We start from the raw sequence: 20990 nt of genomic DNA on the forward strand, positions 1-20990 counted from the left end.
TAAGGAAGTTAGAGCAGGGGTAAGGGAGTTAGAGCAGGGGTAAGGGAGTTAGAGCAGGGGTAAGGGAGTTAGAGCAGGGGTAAGGGAGTTAGAGCAGGGGTAAGGGAGTTAGAGCAGGGTAAGGGAGTTAGAGCAGGGGTAAGGGAGTTAGAGCAGGGGTAAGGGAGTTAGAGCAGGGGTAAGGGAGTTAGAGCAGGGGTAAGGGAGTTAGAGCAGGGGTAAGGGAGTTAGAGCAGGGGTAAGGGAGTTAGAGCAGGGGTAAGGGAGTTAGAGCAGGGGTAAGGGTGTTAGAGCAGGGGTAAGGGAGTTAGAGCAGGGGTAAGGGAGCTAGAGCAGGGGTAAGGGAGTTAGAGCAGGGGTAGGAGGGGTAGAGCAGGGGTAAGGGAGTTAGAGCAGGGGTAAGGGAGTTAGAGCAGGGGTAGGAGGGGTAGAGCAGGGGTAAGGGAGTTAGAGCAGGGGTAGGAGGGGTAGAGCAGGGGTAAGGGAGTTAGAGCAGGGGTAAGGGAGTTAGAGCAGGGGTAAGGGAGTTAGAGCAGGTGTAAGGGAGTTAGAGCAGGGGTAGGAGGGGTAGAGCAGGGGTAAGGGGAGTTAGAGCAGGGGTAAGGGAGTTAGAGCAGGGGTAGGAGGGGTAGAGGAAATAATTTCAGCTCCAGGTGGAGAAACAGCCTCATTCAGTGTTGTTTACTTTCAGTATGGTTTATTCTAAAGATGACTGTCCCCCTGAAATGTCCTTGTAGAGCTGAGGACTTTACCATGTCAACGATGAAGGATTCTGCTGCAGGAGAAATAGTCTTTCAAGTCTGAGATCTCTATAGTTCGAACCCAGCAACTGTGTGTGTGTGTGTGTGTGTGTGTGTGTGTGTGTGTGTGTGTGTGTGTGTGTGTGTGTGTGTGTGTGTGTGTGTGTGTGTGTGTGTGTGTGTGTGTGTGTGTGTGTGTGTGTGTGTGTGTGTGTGTGTGTGTGTGTGTGTGTGTGTGTGTGTGTGTGTGTCTCTGTGTCTCTCTATGAACCCTTGATCTTGGAAATACCCGACAGGAATATATAATCCCGATTTGGAGCAGAATAATCAAGTCGAGTCCAGATCAAATCCACATATCTTCCTGTCACATCAAGATCATCTTTAGACTGTCAGAAACACCACACATACTGGGCCAGCATCCCAAATGGGACCCTACTCCCTTCATAGTGCACTAGTCTTAGACTGTTAGAAACACCACAGATACCGGACCTGCATCTCAAATGGGACCCTACTCCCTTCATAGTGCACTAGTCTAGTCCTGGACCAGGCATCGAACAGTTTAGTGGGAGATAGCTGAGCCTATTTCAACCAGAGCCTGGGTAGACCGGGCCTCGAGGAGTTTAGTGGGACATAGTTGAGCCGATTTCAACCAGAGCCTGGATAGACCAGGCCTCGAACAATTTAGTGAGACATAGCTGAGCCGATTTCAACCAGAGCCTAGGTAGACCAGGCATCGAACAGTTTAGTGTGACATAGCTAAGCCGATTTCAACACCAGCCTGGGAGGACCAGGATTCAAACCGTTTAGAAGGACATTGCTGAGCCGAATTTCAACCAGAGCCTGGGTAGACCAGGCCTCGAACAGTTTTGTGGGACAAAGCTGAGCCTATTTCAACCAGAGCCTGGGTAGACCAGGCATCGAACAGTTTAGTGTGACATAGCTAAGCCGATTTCAACCAGAGCCTGGGTAGACCAGGCCTCGAACAGTTTAGTGGGACATAGTTGAGACATATTCAACCAGAGCCTGGGTAGACCAGGCCTCGAACAGTTTAGTGAGACAAAGCTGAGCCTATTTCAACCAGAGCCTGGGTAGACCAGGCCTCGAGCAGTTTAGTGGGACAAAGTTGAGCCAATTCTAACCAGAGCCTGGGTAGACCAGGCCACGAGCAGTTTAGTGGGACATAGCTGAGCCGATTTCAACCAGAGCCTGGGTAGACCAGGCATCCAACAGTTTAGTGTGACATAGCTAAGCCGATTTCAACCAGAGCCTGGGTAGACCAGACCACGAGCAGTTTAGTGGGACATAACTGAGCCTATTTCAACCAGAGCCTGGGTAGACCAGGCCTCGAACAGTTTAGAAGAACATTGCTGAGCCGAATGTCAACCAGAGCCTGGGTAGACCAGGCCTCGAGCAGTTTAGTGGGACAAAGCTGAGCCTATTTCAACCAGAGCCTGGGTAGACCAAGCCTCGAACAATTTAGTGGGACATAGCTGAGCCTATTTCAACCAGAGCTTTGGTAGACGAGGCCTCGAACAGTTTAGTGGGACATAGCTGAGCCGAATGTCAACCAGAGCCTGGGTAGACCAGGCCTCGAACAGTTTAGAGTGACAAAGCTGAGCCTATTTCAACCAGAGCCTGGGTAGACCAGGCCTCGAACAGTTTAGTGTGACAAAGCTGAGCCTATTTCAACCAGAGCCTGGGTAGACCAGGATTCAAACAGTTTAGAAGAACATTGCTGAGCCGAATGTCAACCAGAGCCTGGGTAGACCAGGCCTCGAACAGTTTAGAGTGACAAAGCTGAGCCTATTTCAACCAGAGCCTGGGTAGACCAGGCCTCGAACAGTTTAGTGTGACAAAGCTGAGCCTATTTCAACCTGAGCCTGGGTAGACCAGGCATCGAACAGTTTAGTGTGACATAGCTAAGCCTATTTCAACCAGAGCCTGGGTCGTCCAGGCCTCGAGCAGTTTAGTGGGATATAGCTGAGCCGATTTCAACCAGAACCTGGGTAGACCAGGCCTCGGACATTTTAGTGGGACACAACTGAGCCCATTTCAACACCAGCATGGGTAGAACAGTCCTCGAACAGTTTAGTGGGACATAGTTGAGACAAATTCAACCAGAGCCTGGGTAGACCAGGCCTCGAACAGTTTAGTGAGACATAGCTGAGCCTATTTCAACCAGAGCCTGGGTCGTCCAGGCCTCGAGCAGTTTAGTGGGACATAGCTGAGCCGATTTCAACCAGAGCCTGGGTAGACCAGGCATCGAACAGTTTAGTGTGACATAGCTAAGCCGATTTCAACCAGAGCCTGGGTAGACCAGACCACGAGCAGTTTAGTGAGACATAGCTGAGCCGATTTCAACCAGAGCCTGGGTAGACCAGGCCTCGAACAGTTTACTGTGACATAACTGAGCCTATTTCAACCAGAGCCTGGGTAGACCAGGATTCAAACAGTTTAGAAGAACATTGCTGAGCCGAATGTCAACCAGAGCTTGGGTAGACCAGGCCTCGAGCAGTTTAGTGGGACAAAGCTGAGCCTATTTCAACCAGAGCCTGGGTAGACCAGGCCTCGAGCAGTTTAGTGTGAATAGCTGAGCCTATTTCAACCAGAGCCTGGGTAGACCAGGCCTCGAGCAGTTTAGTGAACATAGCTGAGCCGATTTCAACCAGAGCCTGGGTAGACCAGGTCTCGAGCAGTTTAGTGGGACAAAGTTGAGCCAATTCTAACCAGAGCCTGGGTAGACCAGGCCACGAGCAGTTTAGTGGGACATAGCTGAGCAGATTTCAACCAGAGCCTGGGTAGACCAGGCATCCAACAGTTTAGTGTGACATAGCTAAGCCGATTTCAACCAGAGCCTGGGTAGACCAGACCACGAGCAGTTTAGTGGGACATAACTGAGCCTATTTCAACCAGAGCCTGGGTAGACCAGGCCTCGAACAGTTTAGAAGAACATTGCTGAGCCGAATGTCAACCAGAGCCTGGGTAGACCAGGCCTCGAGCAGTTTAGTGGGACAAAGCTGAGCCTATTTCAACCAGAGCCTGAGTAGACCAGGCCTCGAGCAGTTTAGTGTGAATAGCTGAGCCTATTTCAACCAGAGCCTGGGTAGACCAGGCCTCGAACAGTTTACTCTGACATTGCTGAGCATATTTCAACCAGAGCCTGGATAGACCAGGCCTCGAGCAGTGTAGTGGGACATAGCTGAGCCGATTTCAACCAGAGCCTGGATAGACCAGGCCTCTCTCTATCAGTTTAGCATGACATAGCTGAGCCCATTTCAACCAGAGCCTGGGTAGACCAGGCCTCGAACAGTTTAGTGGGACAAAGCTGAGCCTATTTCAACCAGAGCCTGTGTAGACAAGGCCTCAAACAGTTTAGTGAGACATAGCTGAGCCGATTTCAACCAGAACCTGGGTAGACCAGGCCTCGGACATTTTAGTGGGACACAACTGAGCCCATTTCAACACCAGCCTGGGTAGAACAGTCCTCGAACAGTTTAGTGGTACATAGTTGAGACAAATTCAACCAGAGCCTGGGTAGACCAGGCATCGAACAGTTTAGTGTGACATAGCTAAGCCGATTTCAACCAGAACCTGGGTAGAACAGTCCTCGAACAGTTTAGTGGGACATAGTTGAGACAAATTCAACCAGAGCCTGGGAAGACCAGGCCTCTCTCTATCAGTTTAGCGTGACAAAGCTGAGCCTATTTCAACCAGAGCCTGGGTAGACCAAGCCTCGAACAATTTAGTGGGACATAGCTGAGCCTATTTCAACCAGAGCTTTGGTAGACGAGGCCTCGAACAGTTTAGTGGGACATAGCTGAGCCGATTTCACCCAGAGCCTGGGTAGACCAGGTCTCGAGCAGTTTAGTGGGACATAGCTGAGCCGATTTCAACCAGAGCCTGGGTAGACCAGGCCTCGAACAGTTTACTGTGACATAACTGAGCCGATTTCAACACCAGCCTGGGAGGACCAGGATTCAAACCGTTTAGAAGGACATTGCTGAGCCGAATTTCAACCAGAGCCTGGGTAGACCAGGCCTCGAACAGTTTGGTGTGACAAAGCTGAGCCTATTTCAACACCAGCCTGGGTAAACCAGGCCTCGAACAGTTTACTGTGACAAAACTGAGCCGATTTCAACACCAGCCTGGGTAGACCAGGCCTAAAACAGTTTAGTGGGACAAAGCTGAGCCTATTTCAACCAGAGCCTGGGTAGACCAGGCCTCGAGCAGTTTAGTGGGACATAGCTGAGCCGATTTCAACCAGAGCCTGGGTAGACCAGACCACGAGCAGTTTAGTGAGACATAGCTGAGACGATTTCAACCAGAGCCTGGGTAGACCAGGCCTCGAACAGTTTACTGTGACATAACTGAGCCGATTTCAACACCAGCCTGGGTAGACCAGGATTCAAACAGTTTAGAAGAACATTGCTGAGCCGAATGTCAACCAGAGCTTGGGTAGACCAGGCCTCGAGCAGTTTAGTGGGACAAAGCTGAGCCTATTTCAAACAGAGCCTGGGTAGACCAGGCCTCGAGCAGTTTAGTGTGAATAGCTGAGCCTATTTCAACCAGAGCCTGGGTAGACCAGGCCTCGAACAGTTTACTCTGACATTGCTGAGCATATTTCAACCAGAGCCTGGATAGACCAGGCCTCGAACAGTGTAGTGGGACATAGCTGAGCCGATTTCAACCAGAGCCTGGATAGACCAGGCCTCGAACAATTTAGTGAGACATAGCTGAGCCGATTTCAACCAGAGCCTAGGTAGACCAGGCATCGAACAGTTTAGTGTGACATAGCTAAGCCGATTTCAACACCAGCCTGGGAGGACCAGGATTCAAACCGTTTAGAAGGACATTGCTGAGCCGAATTTCAACCAGAGCCTGGGAAGACCAGGCCTCGAACAGTTTGGTGTGACAAAGCTGAGCCTATTTCAACACCAGCCTGGGTAGACCAGGCCTCGAACAGTTTTGTGGGACAAAGCTGAGCCTATTTCAACCAGAGCCTGGGTAGACCAGGCCTCAAACAGTATAGTGGGACAAAGCTGAGCTTATTTCAACCAGAGCATGGGTAGACCAGGCCTGAAACAGTTTAGTGGGACAGAGCTGAGACGATTTCAACCAGAGCTTGGGTAGACCAGGCCTCGAGCAGTTTAGTGGGACATAGCTGAGTCGACTTTACCCAGAGCCGGGGAAGACCCAGCCCCGAACAGTTTAGTGTGACAAAGCTGAGCATATTTCAACCAGAGCCTGGGTAGACCAGGCCTCGAACAGTTTAGTGGGACATAGCTGAGCCGATTTCAACACCAGCGTGGGTAGAACAGGCCTCAAACAGTTTAGTGGGACATAGCTGAGCCTATTTCAACACCAGCCTGGGTAGACCAGGCCTCGAACAGAATTGTGGGACGTAGCTGAGCCTATTTCAAACAGAGCCTGGGAAGACCAGGCTTTGAACAGTTTAGTGGGACATAGCTGAGCCGATTTCAACACCAGCGTGGGTAGAACAGGCCTCAAACAGTTTAGTGGGACAAAGCTGAGCTTATTTCAACCAGAGAACAGGCCTATATCAGTTTAGTGTGACATAGTTGAGCCTATTTCAACCAGAGCCTGGGAAGACCAGGCCTCGAACAGTTTAGTGAGACATAGTTGAGCCTATTTCAACCAGAGCCTGGGTAGACCAGGCCTCAAACAGTTTAGTGGGACAAAGCTCAGCCTATTTCAACCAGAGCCTGGCAAGACCAGGCCTCGAACAGTTTGTGGCGAAATCTGCACGGAGCCTTCACCGTGCATTGCCACTTTAAGAGCACATGAGCAGTAAGGAAGGAGGAGATAAAGAGAGCTCATTCAGCTCTTTGGGGAGGGGCTCTTGGCTGGCGCGACAGTTTGATTGTGTGTGCTGTGCTGCAGAAGTTGTGTTTGTTTTCAGCGTTTGTAGTTTATAAAGTATTTAACTCAATCATCGTTGTGATCGCTTGAGATCGTGGTTGTTTTTGTTTGGGACCGCGCCCGTTATGGATCGCATGGATTAGTAGCAACAAGCTAATGCGAAGCTTTAACATACAAACCAACAAACCATCGGACAGTCAGACCGTACACCGGCAGGCCTGAAGACCACAGCTAAGATTTCTCTTTTTCTCTCTCTTTCTCTTCCCTCTCGTTCCAGTGCTTTACCCTGCAACAGACTCTCTATTTTTCAAATGCACTTCCCATTGAAGTTCATTAGAGCTGGACTATTATTGCCCTGCCAGAAGTATTTTGATGGACATTTTAGTTAAAAGCTTGCAAGTTGTGTATTGTAATGTGAACTGTATTGAGGTGAGGTGTACTAATGACATGTGGCCGAGAAGACTGTGGACATTTTTAAGGCCTTTGTTGTGTCGACGAACACCCCCCACATTCATACCCTCTGCACTCATCCACTAGAAAATAATACAGATTATTGCAAATCCTCTGTTGACTGGGTTCATTCTTGTATGAAGATGCTGTTGAATTGCTCTGCCATTATTAGTATTAGTATTATTGTATGAGGTATTCTTGTTGGGGTTACCCCTGTGCTGTGATGTGGGTTTTATATGGTGTGTATTCTCTTTTCTCTCCACTGGCTATCTGGCCAACAGGCTACACTCTAGGCAGTCTCTTCTGCTGATGTGTGTGGGTCTGGTAGTGGTACTCTCTCTATTCTACTCTTTTCCTTTCGGCATGGTGAATACCTGCCTGGCGCCCGAACAAAATCTTTCTTACAAGTTTAGTGGGACATAACTGAGCCGATTTCAACCAGAGCCTGGGAAGACAGGGCCTTGAACAGTTTAGTGGGACATAGCTGAGCCTATTTCAACCAGAGCCTGGGTAGACAGGGCCTCGAACAGTTTAGTGGGACATAGTTGAGACAATTTCAACCAGAGCCTGGGTAGACCAGGCCTCGACCAGTTTAGTGAGACAATGGCTCTTAATAACTCTCTTGTGTTTCTCTTTTAAATAGACCATAACACATTTAAAAAGCATAAAGTTATTAACAAGAGAATAACAGGGTGACACTAATACAAAACACGCAAAGAAACGCACGCACGCACACACACACACACACACACACTTACCTCCGAGGCCTGCAGGAGAGCATCTTTCTCAGTGAGCCGGTCTTCATAAGCCAACAACAATGGAGATAAATACTTCATGTCCAGCTGGAAGACAGAGAGGATGAAAACAGACGTTAGAGTTTAGACTCCCAGCGCTGGTTTCCAGGACACAGATTCAGCCTCATCCTGGACTGGAAACTCAATGGAGAATCTCCATCTGTGTCCGGGAACCCCGTCCATAAAACTTTACTCTAACATTTTCAGAAATCCTAACAACGCAAAGCAAATTACTAAAGACTGTCAGAGGATCTCACAGGGAACATGAAATAGATATATAGAGATGAGAAACAGAGAGAGAGAGAGAGAACACCCACTGTAGTGAGTACATCAGATGTCAGGGGAGGAGAGAGAGAGAGAGAATACCCACTGTAGTGAGTACATCAGATATCAGGGGAGGAGAGAGAGAGAGAACACCCACTGTAATGAGTACATCAGATATCAGGGGAGGAGAGAGAGAGAGAACACCCACTGTAGTGAGTACATCAGATATCAGGGGCGGAGAGAGAGAGAGAGAGAATACCCACTGTAGTGAGTACATCAGATATCAGGGGAGAGAGAGAGAGAGAACACCCACTGTAGTGAGTACATCAGATATAAGGGGAGGAGAGAGAGAGAGAACACCCACTGTAGTGAGTACATCAGATATCAGGGGAGAGAGAGAGAGAGAACACCCACTGTAGTGAGTACATCAGATATCAGGGGAGGAGAGAGAGAGAGAACACCCACTGTAGTGAGTACATCATATCAGGGGAGGAGAGAGAGAGAGAGAACACCCACTGTAGTGAATACATCAGATATCAGGGGAGGAGAGAGAGAGAAGGAAGAAGAGGGGAGGAGAGGAGGGAGGAGAAGAGAGTCCCTGGCTTTGCTAATGTGACAGTTCTGACATCAGTGAAGAACAAACAACAGTTTAGGATATTAGAATTACTGAGGATCGCTAAGGAACGCTAAGGAACGCTAAGGATCGCTAAGAAACACTAAGAAACGCTAAGGATCGCTAAGAAAAACTAAGGATCGCTAATGATCGCTAAGGAACAATAAGAAAAACTAATGATCGCTAAGGAACACTAAGAAACACTAAGGATCGCTAAGGAACACTAAGAAACACTAAGAAACGCTAAGAAACGCCAAGAAACACTAAGAAACACTAAGAAACGCCAAGGATCGCCAAGGATCGCCAAGGATCGCCAAGGATCGCTAAGGATCGCTAAGGATCGCTAAGGGCTCAGACATATCAATAGTGTTTTCTGGCCCGATAGTACTCAGCACCTTTGAACATAATTTTCGAACCGGGGCGCACCGATTATACATGTAGAGTCGCGTGAAAAATACTGGCAGTCAGTTGTCTACAGTGAGCGGTCCCTAAAACCCAGCGCTCTGAAATGATCGGCAGACAAACGCTAGATCCACAGTCAGGGCGAAAAGTGCAGGATTTGAAAGATGATATTCTTGTTAATCTAAATGCACTGTCCGATGTACAATAGGCTTCACAGAGAAATCATGCCATGAGATCGTTTGAGGACGATGCCCCACATCAAAATATTTCTCCACCGGCACTGGTTTCATGAATTCACAAAAGGCGATTAAATATTCACTTACTTTTGGAAATCTTCCTCTGGTTTGTCATCCAAAGGGTCCCAGCTACAACATGTAGTGTTATTTTGCTAGATAAAATCGTTCTTTATATCCCAAAAAGTCTGTTTCGTTGGCGCCATCGATTTTGAGTAATCCACTTGTTCAACATGCAGAGAAAGGAATCCAAAAATCTACCTCTAAACTGTGTTAAAGCCCAGTTCAGATACGCAAGACGAGACAACGCGACGGTCTGAAGGAGTTTTAGAACAAAGTTTGCTTGATCTGAACGGTCCGGTTTTAAAACGCCTCATGTCGTTGGCTGGAGTTTCCGACATTCAACAGGTCACATACCTTTAGCTACAGTCTTGAGACGACGGATCCATTTAGACAATCAGAAGCCAGTGAACTAATGTTCTGCACACAGCCAAGCAGCTAGCTCGCTAACCAAACAGAGATCTACCTAACTATTCTGCTGCAGATAGCTAGCCGAGCTTGCTGATATTCATCTGACAAGTCATAAAGTCTACACTGTTACACGTATTTCATGATACTCGTTTGTTACAGTAACTTGCTATAACAAGTAGCAACTTTGTTTCATCACGTCGACGTAACGAAGAACCGTTGTCGCGGAAATGGTCTCAACTGCACGTTCGAATGCCCCGTCTTTCGTCAGCTGTCGCACAACACAACATTCTAAAACTAGCTAGTCATATCTAATCTCGTCTCATGTCGTCTGTTGTCTCTGAACTGGGCTTTAAGGATGGCTAAGGATAGCGATCGGTTCGCAAATTACGTTCAGAGGTGCTAAGTACTCTCGGCCAGCAAACTCTATTGGTGTGTCTGAGCCCTAAGGATCGCTAAGGATCGCCAGGGATAGCTAAGGATCGCCAGGGATAGCTAAGGATCGCCATGGGTAGCTAAGGATCGCCATGGGTAGCTAAGGATCGCCATGGATAGCTAAGGATCGCCAGGGATAGCTAAGGATCGCCAGGGATAGCTAAGGATCTCCAGGGATAGCTAAGGATCTCCAGGGATAGCTAAGGATCTCCAGGGATAGCTAAGGATCGCCATGGGTAGCTAAGGATCGCCAGGGATAGCTAAGGATTGCTGAGGGTAGCTAAGGATCGCTGAGGGTTGCTAAGGATCGGGCTTATAATTCACTGGTATACATAGCAGAAGACAATGCCACTGTTTCTAGAGGAGGAATCCATGAGAATGTCTGAGTGACTGACCAGCCAGGGAGGAGCAGATCCTTTAAGTGGCAGGCCATGGGTCCTGGAGCTCTGAAAGACATGGAGAGAAAACATAACTACAGTACATCAATACATCCAGAACCACATTACTACAGTTCATCAATACATCCAGAACCACATTACTACAGTAACTACAGTACATCAATACATCCAGAACCACATTATAGTTAGGGTTGGTATAGTTATAGTTAGGGTAGTCATAGTTATAGTTAGGGTAGTTATAGTTAGGGTAGTTATAGATACCTCTTCTTTGCTCAGGGGTCTGAAGCGTGTCTGGTAGCGGCTGAGCTCCACGTTGAGGCGATGGACGGTCATCTTCAGGCTGTCGTTCTCGTCTACCACCTCCTGGGCTTGTTGCCTCAGACTCAGCAGCTCTGCCTGCTCACCTACAGGGGGAGCTACAGTCAGTGTCTGGTCCACACAGGAAGTACAATGCAGAACCCCTCTTATCCAGGTACATCCAGAGATCCAGTTGATAACAAACTGAGAAATCATGAGAGCTGGCTTCCATAGCCGGGTTGTAGGTCCCCGTCTCTCCCCTCCCCTACCCCGTCTCTCCCCTCCCCTACCCAGTCTCTCCCCTCCCTACCCCGTCTCTCCCCTCCCCTACCCCGTCTCTCCCCTCCCTACCCCGTCTCTCCCCCCCCTACCCGTCTCTCCCCCCCTACCCAGTCTCTCCCCCCCTACCCAGTCTCTCACGGCCCCTACCCAGTCTCTCCCCCCCTACCCAGTCTCTCATGGCCCCTACCCCGTCTCTCCCCTCCCCAACCCCGTCTCTCCCCTCCCCTACCCAGTCTCTCCCCCCTACCCCGTCTCTCCCTCCCCTACCCCGTCTCTCCTCCCTACCCCGTCTCTCCCCCTCCCCTACCCGTCTCTCCCCCTACCCAGTCTCTCCCCTCCCCCCCTACCCAGTCTCTCACGGCCCCTACCCCGTCTCTCCCCTCCCCTACCCAGTCTCTCATGGCCCCTACCCAGTCTCTCCCCTCCCTACCCCGTCTCTCCCCTCCCCTACCCAGTCTCTCCCCTCCCTACCCCGTCTCTCCCCTCCCCTACCCCGTCTCTCCCCTCCCCTACCCAGTCTCTCCCCCCCTACCCAGTCTCTCCCTCCCTACCCAGTCTCTCACGGCCCCTACCCAGTCTCTCTCCCCTACCCAGTCTCTCCCCTCCCCTACCCAGTCTCTCCCCTCCCCTACCCAGTCTCTCACGGCCCCTACCCAGTCTCTCCTCCACTACCCAGTCTCTCATGGCCCCCTACCCCGTCTCTCCCCCCCCCTACCCCCGTCTCTCCCCTCCCCTACCCAGTCTCTCATGGCCCCTACCCCGTCTCTCCCCTCCCCTACCCGTCTCTCCCCCCCTACCCAGTCTCTCCCCTCCCTACCCCGTCTCTCCCCTACCTCCCGTCTCCCCCTACCCAGTCTCTCCCCTCCCCTACCCCGTCTCTCCCCCTCCCCCTACCCCGTCTCTCATGGCCCCTACCCAGTCTCTCCCCTCCCCTACCCAGTCTCTCCCCTACCCCGTCTCTCCCCTCCCCTCCCCTGTCTCTCCCCTCCCCTACCCCGTCTCTCACGGCCCCTACCCCGTCTCTCACGGCCCCTACCCAGTCTCTCCCCTCCCCTACCCCGTCTCTCACGGCCCCTACCCCGTCCCTCACGGCCCCCCGTCTCTCCCTCCACTACCCCGTCTCTCCCCTCCCCTACCCCGTCTCTCACGGCCCCCAGTCTCTCCCCTCCCTTACCCCGTCTCGCACGATCCCCAGTCTCTCATGGCCCCCAGTCTCTCCCCTTCTCCCCTCCAGTCTCTCACGGCCCCAGGGTTTTTCTCTCCATGTCCCCCCCTTCCACCCCACCTTAGGTCCTCTCCCCTCCAGTATCCACCCCACCTGCTGTAGGGACAGGGGCCTTGCTGAGTTCCCGCTCCAGACTCTGGACCCTCTGGTGGCTCCTCTGCAGCTGCAGGCTCTGTTCTGTACACCTCTGCTCCAGCACCCTCCTGTCTGCCCCCAGGGCCTGGTTCTGCTCTGTTAAAGACCGAACCATCTCCTTCTGCATGTCCAGAACCTCTCTGTAGGCACTGCTGGCCTCTGAGTGTGGCAAGGTGTATGGCACAGCAAGACACAACACACACAGACACACAGATAGACAAACACAGACAGAGAAACAGACACACAATGACAGAGAAACACAATGACAGAGAAACACAGACAGAGAAACACAGACAGAGAAACGCAATGACAGAGAAACGCAATGACAGAGAAACGCAATGACAGAGAAACGCAATGACAGAGACACGCAATGACAGAGACACGCAATGACAGAGACACGCAATGACAGAGACACGCAATGACAGAGACACGCAATGACAGAGACACGCAATGACAGAGACACGCAATGACAGAGACACGCAATGACAGAGACACGCAATGACAGAGACACGCAATGACAGAGACACGCAATGACAGAGGCACGCAATGACAGAGGCACACAGACAGAGGCACACAGACAGAGGCACACAGACAGAGGCACACAGACAGAGGCACACAGACAGAGGCACACAGACAGAGACACACAGACAGAGACACACAGACAGAGACACACAGACAGAGACACACAGACAGAGACACACAGACAGAGACACACAGACAGAGACACACAGACAGAGACACACAGACAGAGACACACAGACAGAGGCACACAGACAGAGGCACACAGACAGAGGCACACAGACAGAGGCACACAGACAGAGGCACACAGACAGAGGCACACAGACAGAGGCACACAGACAGAGGCACACAGACAGAGGCACACAGACAGAGGCACACAGACAGAGGCACACAGACAGAGGCACACAGACAGAGGCACACAGACAGAGACACACAGACAGAGACACACAGACAGAGACACACAGACAGAGACACACAGACAGAGACACACAGACAGAGGCACACAGACAGAGACAGACAGAGACACACAGACAGAGACACACAGACAGAGGCACACAGACAGAGACACACAGACAGAGACACACAGACAGAGACACACAGACAGAGGCACACAGACAGAGGCACACAGACAGAGGCACACAGACAGAGGCACACAGACAGAGGCACACAGACAGAGACACACAGACAGAGAAACACAGACAGAGAGAGGGCAAGCAAAGAGGAAAAGGAAAGAAATAGAGTTGATGAGAACATAAATACTGTGAGGTCCAGATATATAATACTGTGAGGTCCAGATATATAGAACTGTGAGGTCCAGATATATAGAACTGTGAGGTCCAGATATATAGAACTGTGAGGTCCAGACATATAATACTGTGAGGTCCAGATATATAATACTGTGAGGTCCAGATATATAATACTGTGAGGTCCAGATATATAATACTGTGAGGTCCAGATATATAATACTGTGAGGTCCAGATATATAATACTGTGAGGTCCAGATATATAATACTGTGAGGTCCAGATATATAATACTGTGAGGTCCAGATATATAATACTGTGAGGTCCAGATATATAATACTGTGAGGTCCAGATATATAATACTGTGAGGTCCAGATATATAATACTGTGAGGTCCAGATATATAATACTGTTGAGGTCCAGATATATATTACTGTGAGGTCCGGATATAAAATACTGTGAGGTCCAGATATATAATACTGTGAGGTCCAGATATATAATACTGTGAGGTCCAGACATATAATACTGTGAGGTCCAGACAAATAATACTGTGAGGTCCAGATATATAATACTGTGAGGTCCAGATATATAATACTGTGAGGTCCAGATATATAATACTGTGAGGTCCAGATATATAATACTGTGAGATCCAGATATATAATACTGTGAGGTCCAGATATATAATACTGTGAGGTCCAGATATATAATACTGTGAGGTCCAGATATATAATACTGTGAGGTCCAGATATATACTGTGAGGTCCAGATATATAATACTGTGAGGTCCAGATATATAATACTGTGAGGTCCAGATATATAATACTGTGAGGTCCAGATATATAATACTGTGAGGTCCAGATATATAATACTGTGAGGTCCAGATATATAATACTGTGAGGTCCAGATATATACTGTGAGGTCCAGATATATAATACTGTGAGGTCCAGATATATAGAACTGTGAGGTCCAGATATAGAACTGTGAGGTCCAGATATATAAACTGTGAGGTCCAGATATATAATACTGTGAGGTCCAGATATATAGAACTGTGAGGTCCAGATATATAATACTGTGAGGTCCAGATATATAATACTGTGAGGTCCAGATATATAATACTGTGAGGTCCAGATATATAGAACTGTGAGGTCCAGATATATAGAACTGTGAGGTCCAGATATATAGAACTGTGAGGTCCAGATATATAATACTGTGAGGTCCAGATATATAGAACTGTGAGGTCCAGATATATAATACTGTGAGGTCCAGATATATAGAACTGTGAGGTCCAGATATATAATACTGTGAGGTCCAGATATATAGAACTGTGAGGTCCAGATATATAGAACTGTGAGGTCCAGATATATAATACTGTGAGGTCCAGATATATAATACTGTGAGGTCCAGATATATATATAACTGTGAGGTCCAGATATATAGAACTGTGAGGTCCAGATATATAATACTGTGAGGCCAGGTCCAGACAACACAGATATATAATACTGTGAGGTCCAGATATATAATACTGTGAGGTCCAGATATATAATACTGTGAGGTCCAGATATATAATACTGTGAGGTCCAGATATATAATACTGTGAGGTCCAGATATATAATACTGTGAGGTCCAGATATATAATACTGTGAGGTCCAGATATATAATACTGTGAGGTCCAGATATATAATACTGTGAGGTCCAGATATATAATACTGTGTCCTGACTAAGGATGACTGTGTCCTGACAGACTCTAAGGACGACTGTGTCCTGACTAAGGATGACTGTGTCCTGACTAAGGATGACTGTGTCCTGACTAAGGACGACTGTGACCTGACTGACTAAGGACGACAGTGTCCTGACTGACTAAGGACGACTGTGTCCTGACTAAGGATGACTGTGTCCTGACTAAGGATGACTGTGTCCTGACTAAGGATGACTGTGTCCTGACTAAGGATGACTGTGTCCTGACTAAGGATGACTGTGTCCTGACTAAGGATGACTGTGTCCTGACTAAGGATGACAGTGTCCTGACTAAGGATGACTGTGACCTGACTGACTAAGGATGACTGTGACCTGACTGACTAAGGATGACTGTGTCCTGACTGACTAAGGATGACTGTGTCCTGACTAAGGATGACTGTGTCCTGACTGAGGATGACTGTGTCCTGACTAAGGATGACTGTGTCCTGACTGACTAAGGATGACTGTGTCCTGACTGACTAAGGATGACTGTGTCCTGACTGACTAAGGATGACTGTGACCTGACTGACTAAGGATGACTGTGACCTGACTAAGGATGAATGTGTCCTGACTGACTAAGGATGACTGTGTCCTGACTAAGGATGACTGTGTCCTGACTAAGGATGACTGTGTCCTGACTAAGGATGACTGTGTCCTGACTGACTAAGGACGACTGTGTCCTGACTGACTAAGGACGACTGTGACCTGACTGAATAAGGACGACTGTGTCCTGACTAAGGATGACTGTGTCCTGACTGACTAAGGATGACTGTGTCCTGACTGAGGATGACTGTGTCCTGACTAAGGATGACTGTGTCCTGACTGACTAAGGATGACTGTGTCCTGACTGACTAAGGATGACTGTGACCTGACTGACTAAGGATGACTGTGACCTGACTAAGGATGAATGTGTCCTGACTGACTAAGGATGACTGTGTCCTGACTGACTAAGGATGACTGTGTCCTGACTGACTAAGGATGACTGTGTCCTGACTGACTAAGGATGACTGTGTCCTGACTGACTAAGGACGACTGTGTCCTGACTGACTAAGGATGACTGTGTCCTGACTGACTAAGGATGACTGTGTCCTGACTGACTAAGGACGACTGTGTCCTGACTGACTAAGGATGACTGTGTCCTGACTGACTAAGGATGACTGTGTCCTGACTGACTAAGGATGACTGTGACCTGACTGACTAAGGACGACTGTGACCTGACTGACTAAGGACGACTGTGTCCTGACTGACTAAGGATGACTGTGTCCTGACTAAGGATGACTGTGTCCTGACTGACTAAGGATGACTGTGTCCTGACTGACTAAGGATGACTGTGTCCTGACTAAGGATGACTGTGTCCTGACTGACTAAGGATGACTGTGTCCTGACTGACTAAGGATGACTGTGTCCGGGCTGACTAAGGATGACTGTGTCCTGACTGACTCTAAGGATGACTGTGTCCTGACTGACTAAGGATGACTGTGTCCTGACTGACTAAGGACGACTGTGTCCTGACTGACTAAGGACGACTGTGTCCTGACTGACTAAGGACGACTGTGTCCTGACTAAGGATGACTGTGTCCTGACTGACTAAGGACGACTGTGTCCTGACTGACTAAGGATGACTGTGACCTGACTGACTAAGGACGACTGTGTCCTGACTGACTAAGGATGACTGTGTCCTGACTGACTAAGGACGACTGTGACCTGACTGACTAAGGACGACTGTGTCCTGACTGACTAAGGACGACTGTGTCCTGACTAAGGACGACTGTGTCCTGACTGACTAAGGACGACTGTGTCCTGACTGACTAAGGATGACTGTGTCCTGACTGACTAAGGATGACTGTGTCCTGACTGACTCTAAGGACGACTGTGTCCTGACTAAGGATGACTGTGTCCTGACTGACTAAGGATGACTGTGTCCTGGCTGACTAAGGATGACTGTGTCCTGACTGACTAAGGATGACTGTCCTGACTAAGGATGACTGTGTCCTGACTAAGGATGACTGTGTCCTGACTAAGGATGACTGTGTCCTGGCTGACTAAGGATGACTGTGTCCTGGCTGACTAAGGATGACTGTGTCCTGGCTGACTAAGGACGACTGTGTCCTGGCTGACTAAGGACGACTGTGTCCTGGCTGACTAAGGACGACTGTGTCCTGGCTGACTAAGGACGACTGTGTCCTGGCTGACTAAGGACGACTGTGTCCTGGCTGACTAAGGACGACTGTGTCCTAACTGACTAAGGATGACTGTGTCCTGACTAAGGATGACTGTGTCCTGCCTGACTAAGGATGACTGTGTCCTAACTGACTAAGGATGACTGTGTCCTGGCTGACTAAGGACGACTGTGTCCTGACTGACTAAGGACGACTGTGTCCTGACTGACTAAGGACGACTGTGTCCTGACTGACTAAGGATGACTGTGTCCTGACTGACTAAGGACGACTGTGTCCTGACTGACTAAGGACGACTGTGTCCTGACTGACTAAGGACGACTGTGTCCTGACTGACTAAGGACGACTGTGTCCTGACTGACTAAGGACGACTGTGTCCTGACTGACTAAGGACGAAAGTGTCCTGACTGACTAAGGACGACTGTGTCCTGACTGACTAAGGATGACTGTGTCCTGACTGACTAAGGATGACTGTGTCCTGACTGACTAAGGATGACTGTGTCCTGACTGACTAAGGATGACTGTGTACTGACTGACTCTAAGGATGACTGTGTCCTGACTGACTCTAAGGACGACTGTGTCCTGACTAAGGATGACTGTGTCCTGACTGACTAAGGATGACTGTGTCCTGACTAAGGATGACTGTGTCCTGACTGACTAAGGATGACTGTGTCCTGACTGACTAAGGATGACTGTGTCCTGACTGACTAAGGATGACTGTGTCCTGACTGACTAAGGATGACTGTGTCCTGACTAAGGATGACTGTGTCCTGACTGACTAAGGATGACTGTGTCCTGACTAAGGATGACTGTGTCCTGACTAAGGATGACTGTGTCCTGACTAAGGATGACTGTGTCCTGACTGACTAAGGATGACTGTGTCCTGACTGACTAAGGATGACTGTGTCCTGGCTGACTAAGGACGACTGTGTCCTGACTAATGATGACTGTGTCCTGACTAAGGATGACTGTGTCCTGACTAAGGATGACTGTGTCCTGACTAAGGATGACTGTGTCCTGACTAAGGATGACTGTGTCCTAACTGACTAAGGATGACTGTGTCCTGACTAAGGACGACTGTGTCCTGACTAAGGATGACTGTGTCCTGACTAAGGATGACTGTGTCCTGACTAAGGATGACTGTGTCCTGGCTGACTAAGGATGACTGTGTCCTGACTGACTAAGGACGACTGTGTCCTGACTAAGGATGACTGTGTCCTGACTGACTAAGGATGACTGTGTCCTGACTGACTAAGGATGACTGTGTCCTGACTGACTAAGGATGACTGTGTCCTGACTGACTAAGGATGACTGTGTCCTGACTGACTCTAAGGATGACTGTGTCCTGACTGACTAAGGATGACTGTGTCCTGACTGACTAAGGATGACTGTGTCCTGACTGACTAAGGATGACTGTGTCCTGACTAAGGATGACTGTGTCCTGACTAAGGATGACTGTGTCCTGACTGACTCTAAGGACGACTGTGTCCTGACTAAGGATGACTGTGTCCTGACTAAGGATGACTGTGTCCTGACTGACTCTAAGGACGACGGTCTACCTGATGGTCCATCTCTCCTGCTTCCTGAACTCTTGGTCTTCTGGGCTGAAGACCTCTTCTTAGATGCACGGAAGCTTTCTTCTGTCAAATCTGAGAGAATAAGTAGTTTAGGTATACACACAGAGTCAGTGTAATTCCTCTCATCACTTCCCTCTGAAACATGCAACTACTGGCAATTAGAAAAACAAAGAGAGGGGAGAGAAAGAGAATGGATAGAGAGAGAGGAGAGAGAGAGAGAGAGAGGGAGATAACTGCCCTCACAGTGTTAGACTGTAGACTGATCTAGACTAGGTGATAGACAGTAGGCTGATCTAGGCTAGGTGATAGAGAGCTGGTATGGAGAGGATGGGAATTATAATCCTACCATTTGGCAAATGAAATGGGGGTGTTTTTATAGGCGGTCTCACTGGGCCAAAGACAAGTCCTTACCTGGGGAAGGCATGCTTCTGAGACCAAGACGATGGCCTCTGCTCCAGTTTGGACGGTGTGGCCTGGGGGAGAGAGGGGTTTGTAAGAGGGATCATGAGAGAAGGAAAGAGGGAGAGATATATTCATATCTCAGTCCAACTCCAGTCCTCCAATTACCCCCAAAAGCCCAACTCCAGTACTCCCAATACGACCAGGATGGGTTGATAATAATATGACCAGGATGGGTAGATAATAATATGACCAGGATGGGTTGATAATAATATGACCAGGATGGGTTGATAATAATATGACCAGGATGGGTTGATAATACTATGACCAGGATGGGTTGATAATAATATGACCAGGATGGGTTGATAATAATATGACCAGGATGGGTTGATAATAATATGACCAGGATGGGTTGATAACAGGACCAGGATGGGTTGATAATAATATGACCAGGATGGGTTGATAATAATATGACCAGGATGGGTTGATAATAATATGACCAGGACGGGTTGATAATAATATGACCAGGATGGGATGATAATAATATGACCAGGATGGGTTGATGATAATATGACCAGGATGGGATGATAATAATATGACCAGGATGGGTTGATAATAATATGACCAGGATGGGTTGATAATATGACCAGGATGGGGTGATAATAATATGACCAGGATGGGTTGATGATAATATAACCAGGATGGGTTGATAATATGACCAGGATGGGATGATAATAATATGACCAGGATGGGGTGATGATAATATAACCAGGATGGGTTGATAATATGACCAGGATGGGTTGATAATAATATGACCAGGATGGGGTGATAATAATATGACCAGGATGGGTTGATGATAATATAACCAGGATGGGTTGATAATATGACCAGGATGGGTTGATAATAATATGACCAGGATGGGTTGATAATAATATGATCAGGATGGGTTGTTAATAATATGACCAGGATGGGGTGATAATAATATGACCAGGATGGGTTGATAATATAACCAGGATGGGTTGATAATATGATCAGGATGGGTTGATAATAATATGACCAGGATGGGTTGATAATATAACCAGGATGGGTTGATAATATAACCAGGATGGGTTGATAATATGACCAGGATGGGTTGATAATAATATGACCAGGATGGGATGATAATAATATGACCAGGATGGGTTGATAATATAACCAGGATGGGTTGATAATATAACCAGGATGGGTTG

At 48.5% G+C, this 20990-nt stretch overlaps 1 protein-coding gene across 1 annotated transcript in view; it reads right to left on the reverse strand.

Moving 5' to 3' along the window:
* Window positions 1-20990, reverse strand: part of LOC135552379 (centrosomal protein of 89 kDa-like) — a 65974-nt gene that overhangs the window by 21424 nt on the left and 23560 nt on the right. Inside the window, exons 7-12 of the mRNA XM_064983958.1 lie at window positions 19774-19835; window positions 19345-19510; window positions 12575-12775; window positions 10939-11081; window positions 10675-10725; window positions 7829-7912 (exon numbers count right to left, since the gene is read on the reverse strand). Coding sequence (XP_064840030.1) covers window positions 7829-7912; window positions 10675-10725; window positions 10939-11081; window positions 12575-12775; window positions 19345-19510; window positions 19774-19835 — 707 coding nt within the window. The remainder of the gene's footprint in view (window positions 1-7828; window positions 7913-10674; window positions 10726-10938; window positions 11082-12574; window positions 12776-19344; window positions 19511-19773; window positions 19836-20990) is intronic.

Source organism: Oncorhynchus masou, chromosome 2 (assembly GCF_036934945.1).
Source record: "Oncorhynchus masou masou isolate Uvic2021 chromosome 2, UVic_Omas_1.1, whole genome shotgun sequence".
Lineage (NCBI taxonomy): Eukaryota > Metazoa > Chordata > Actinopteri > Salmoniformes > Salmonidae > Oncorhynchus > Oncorhynchus masou.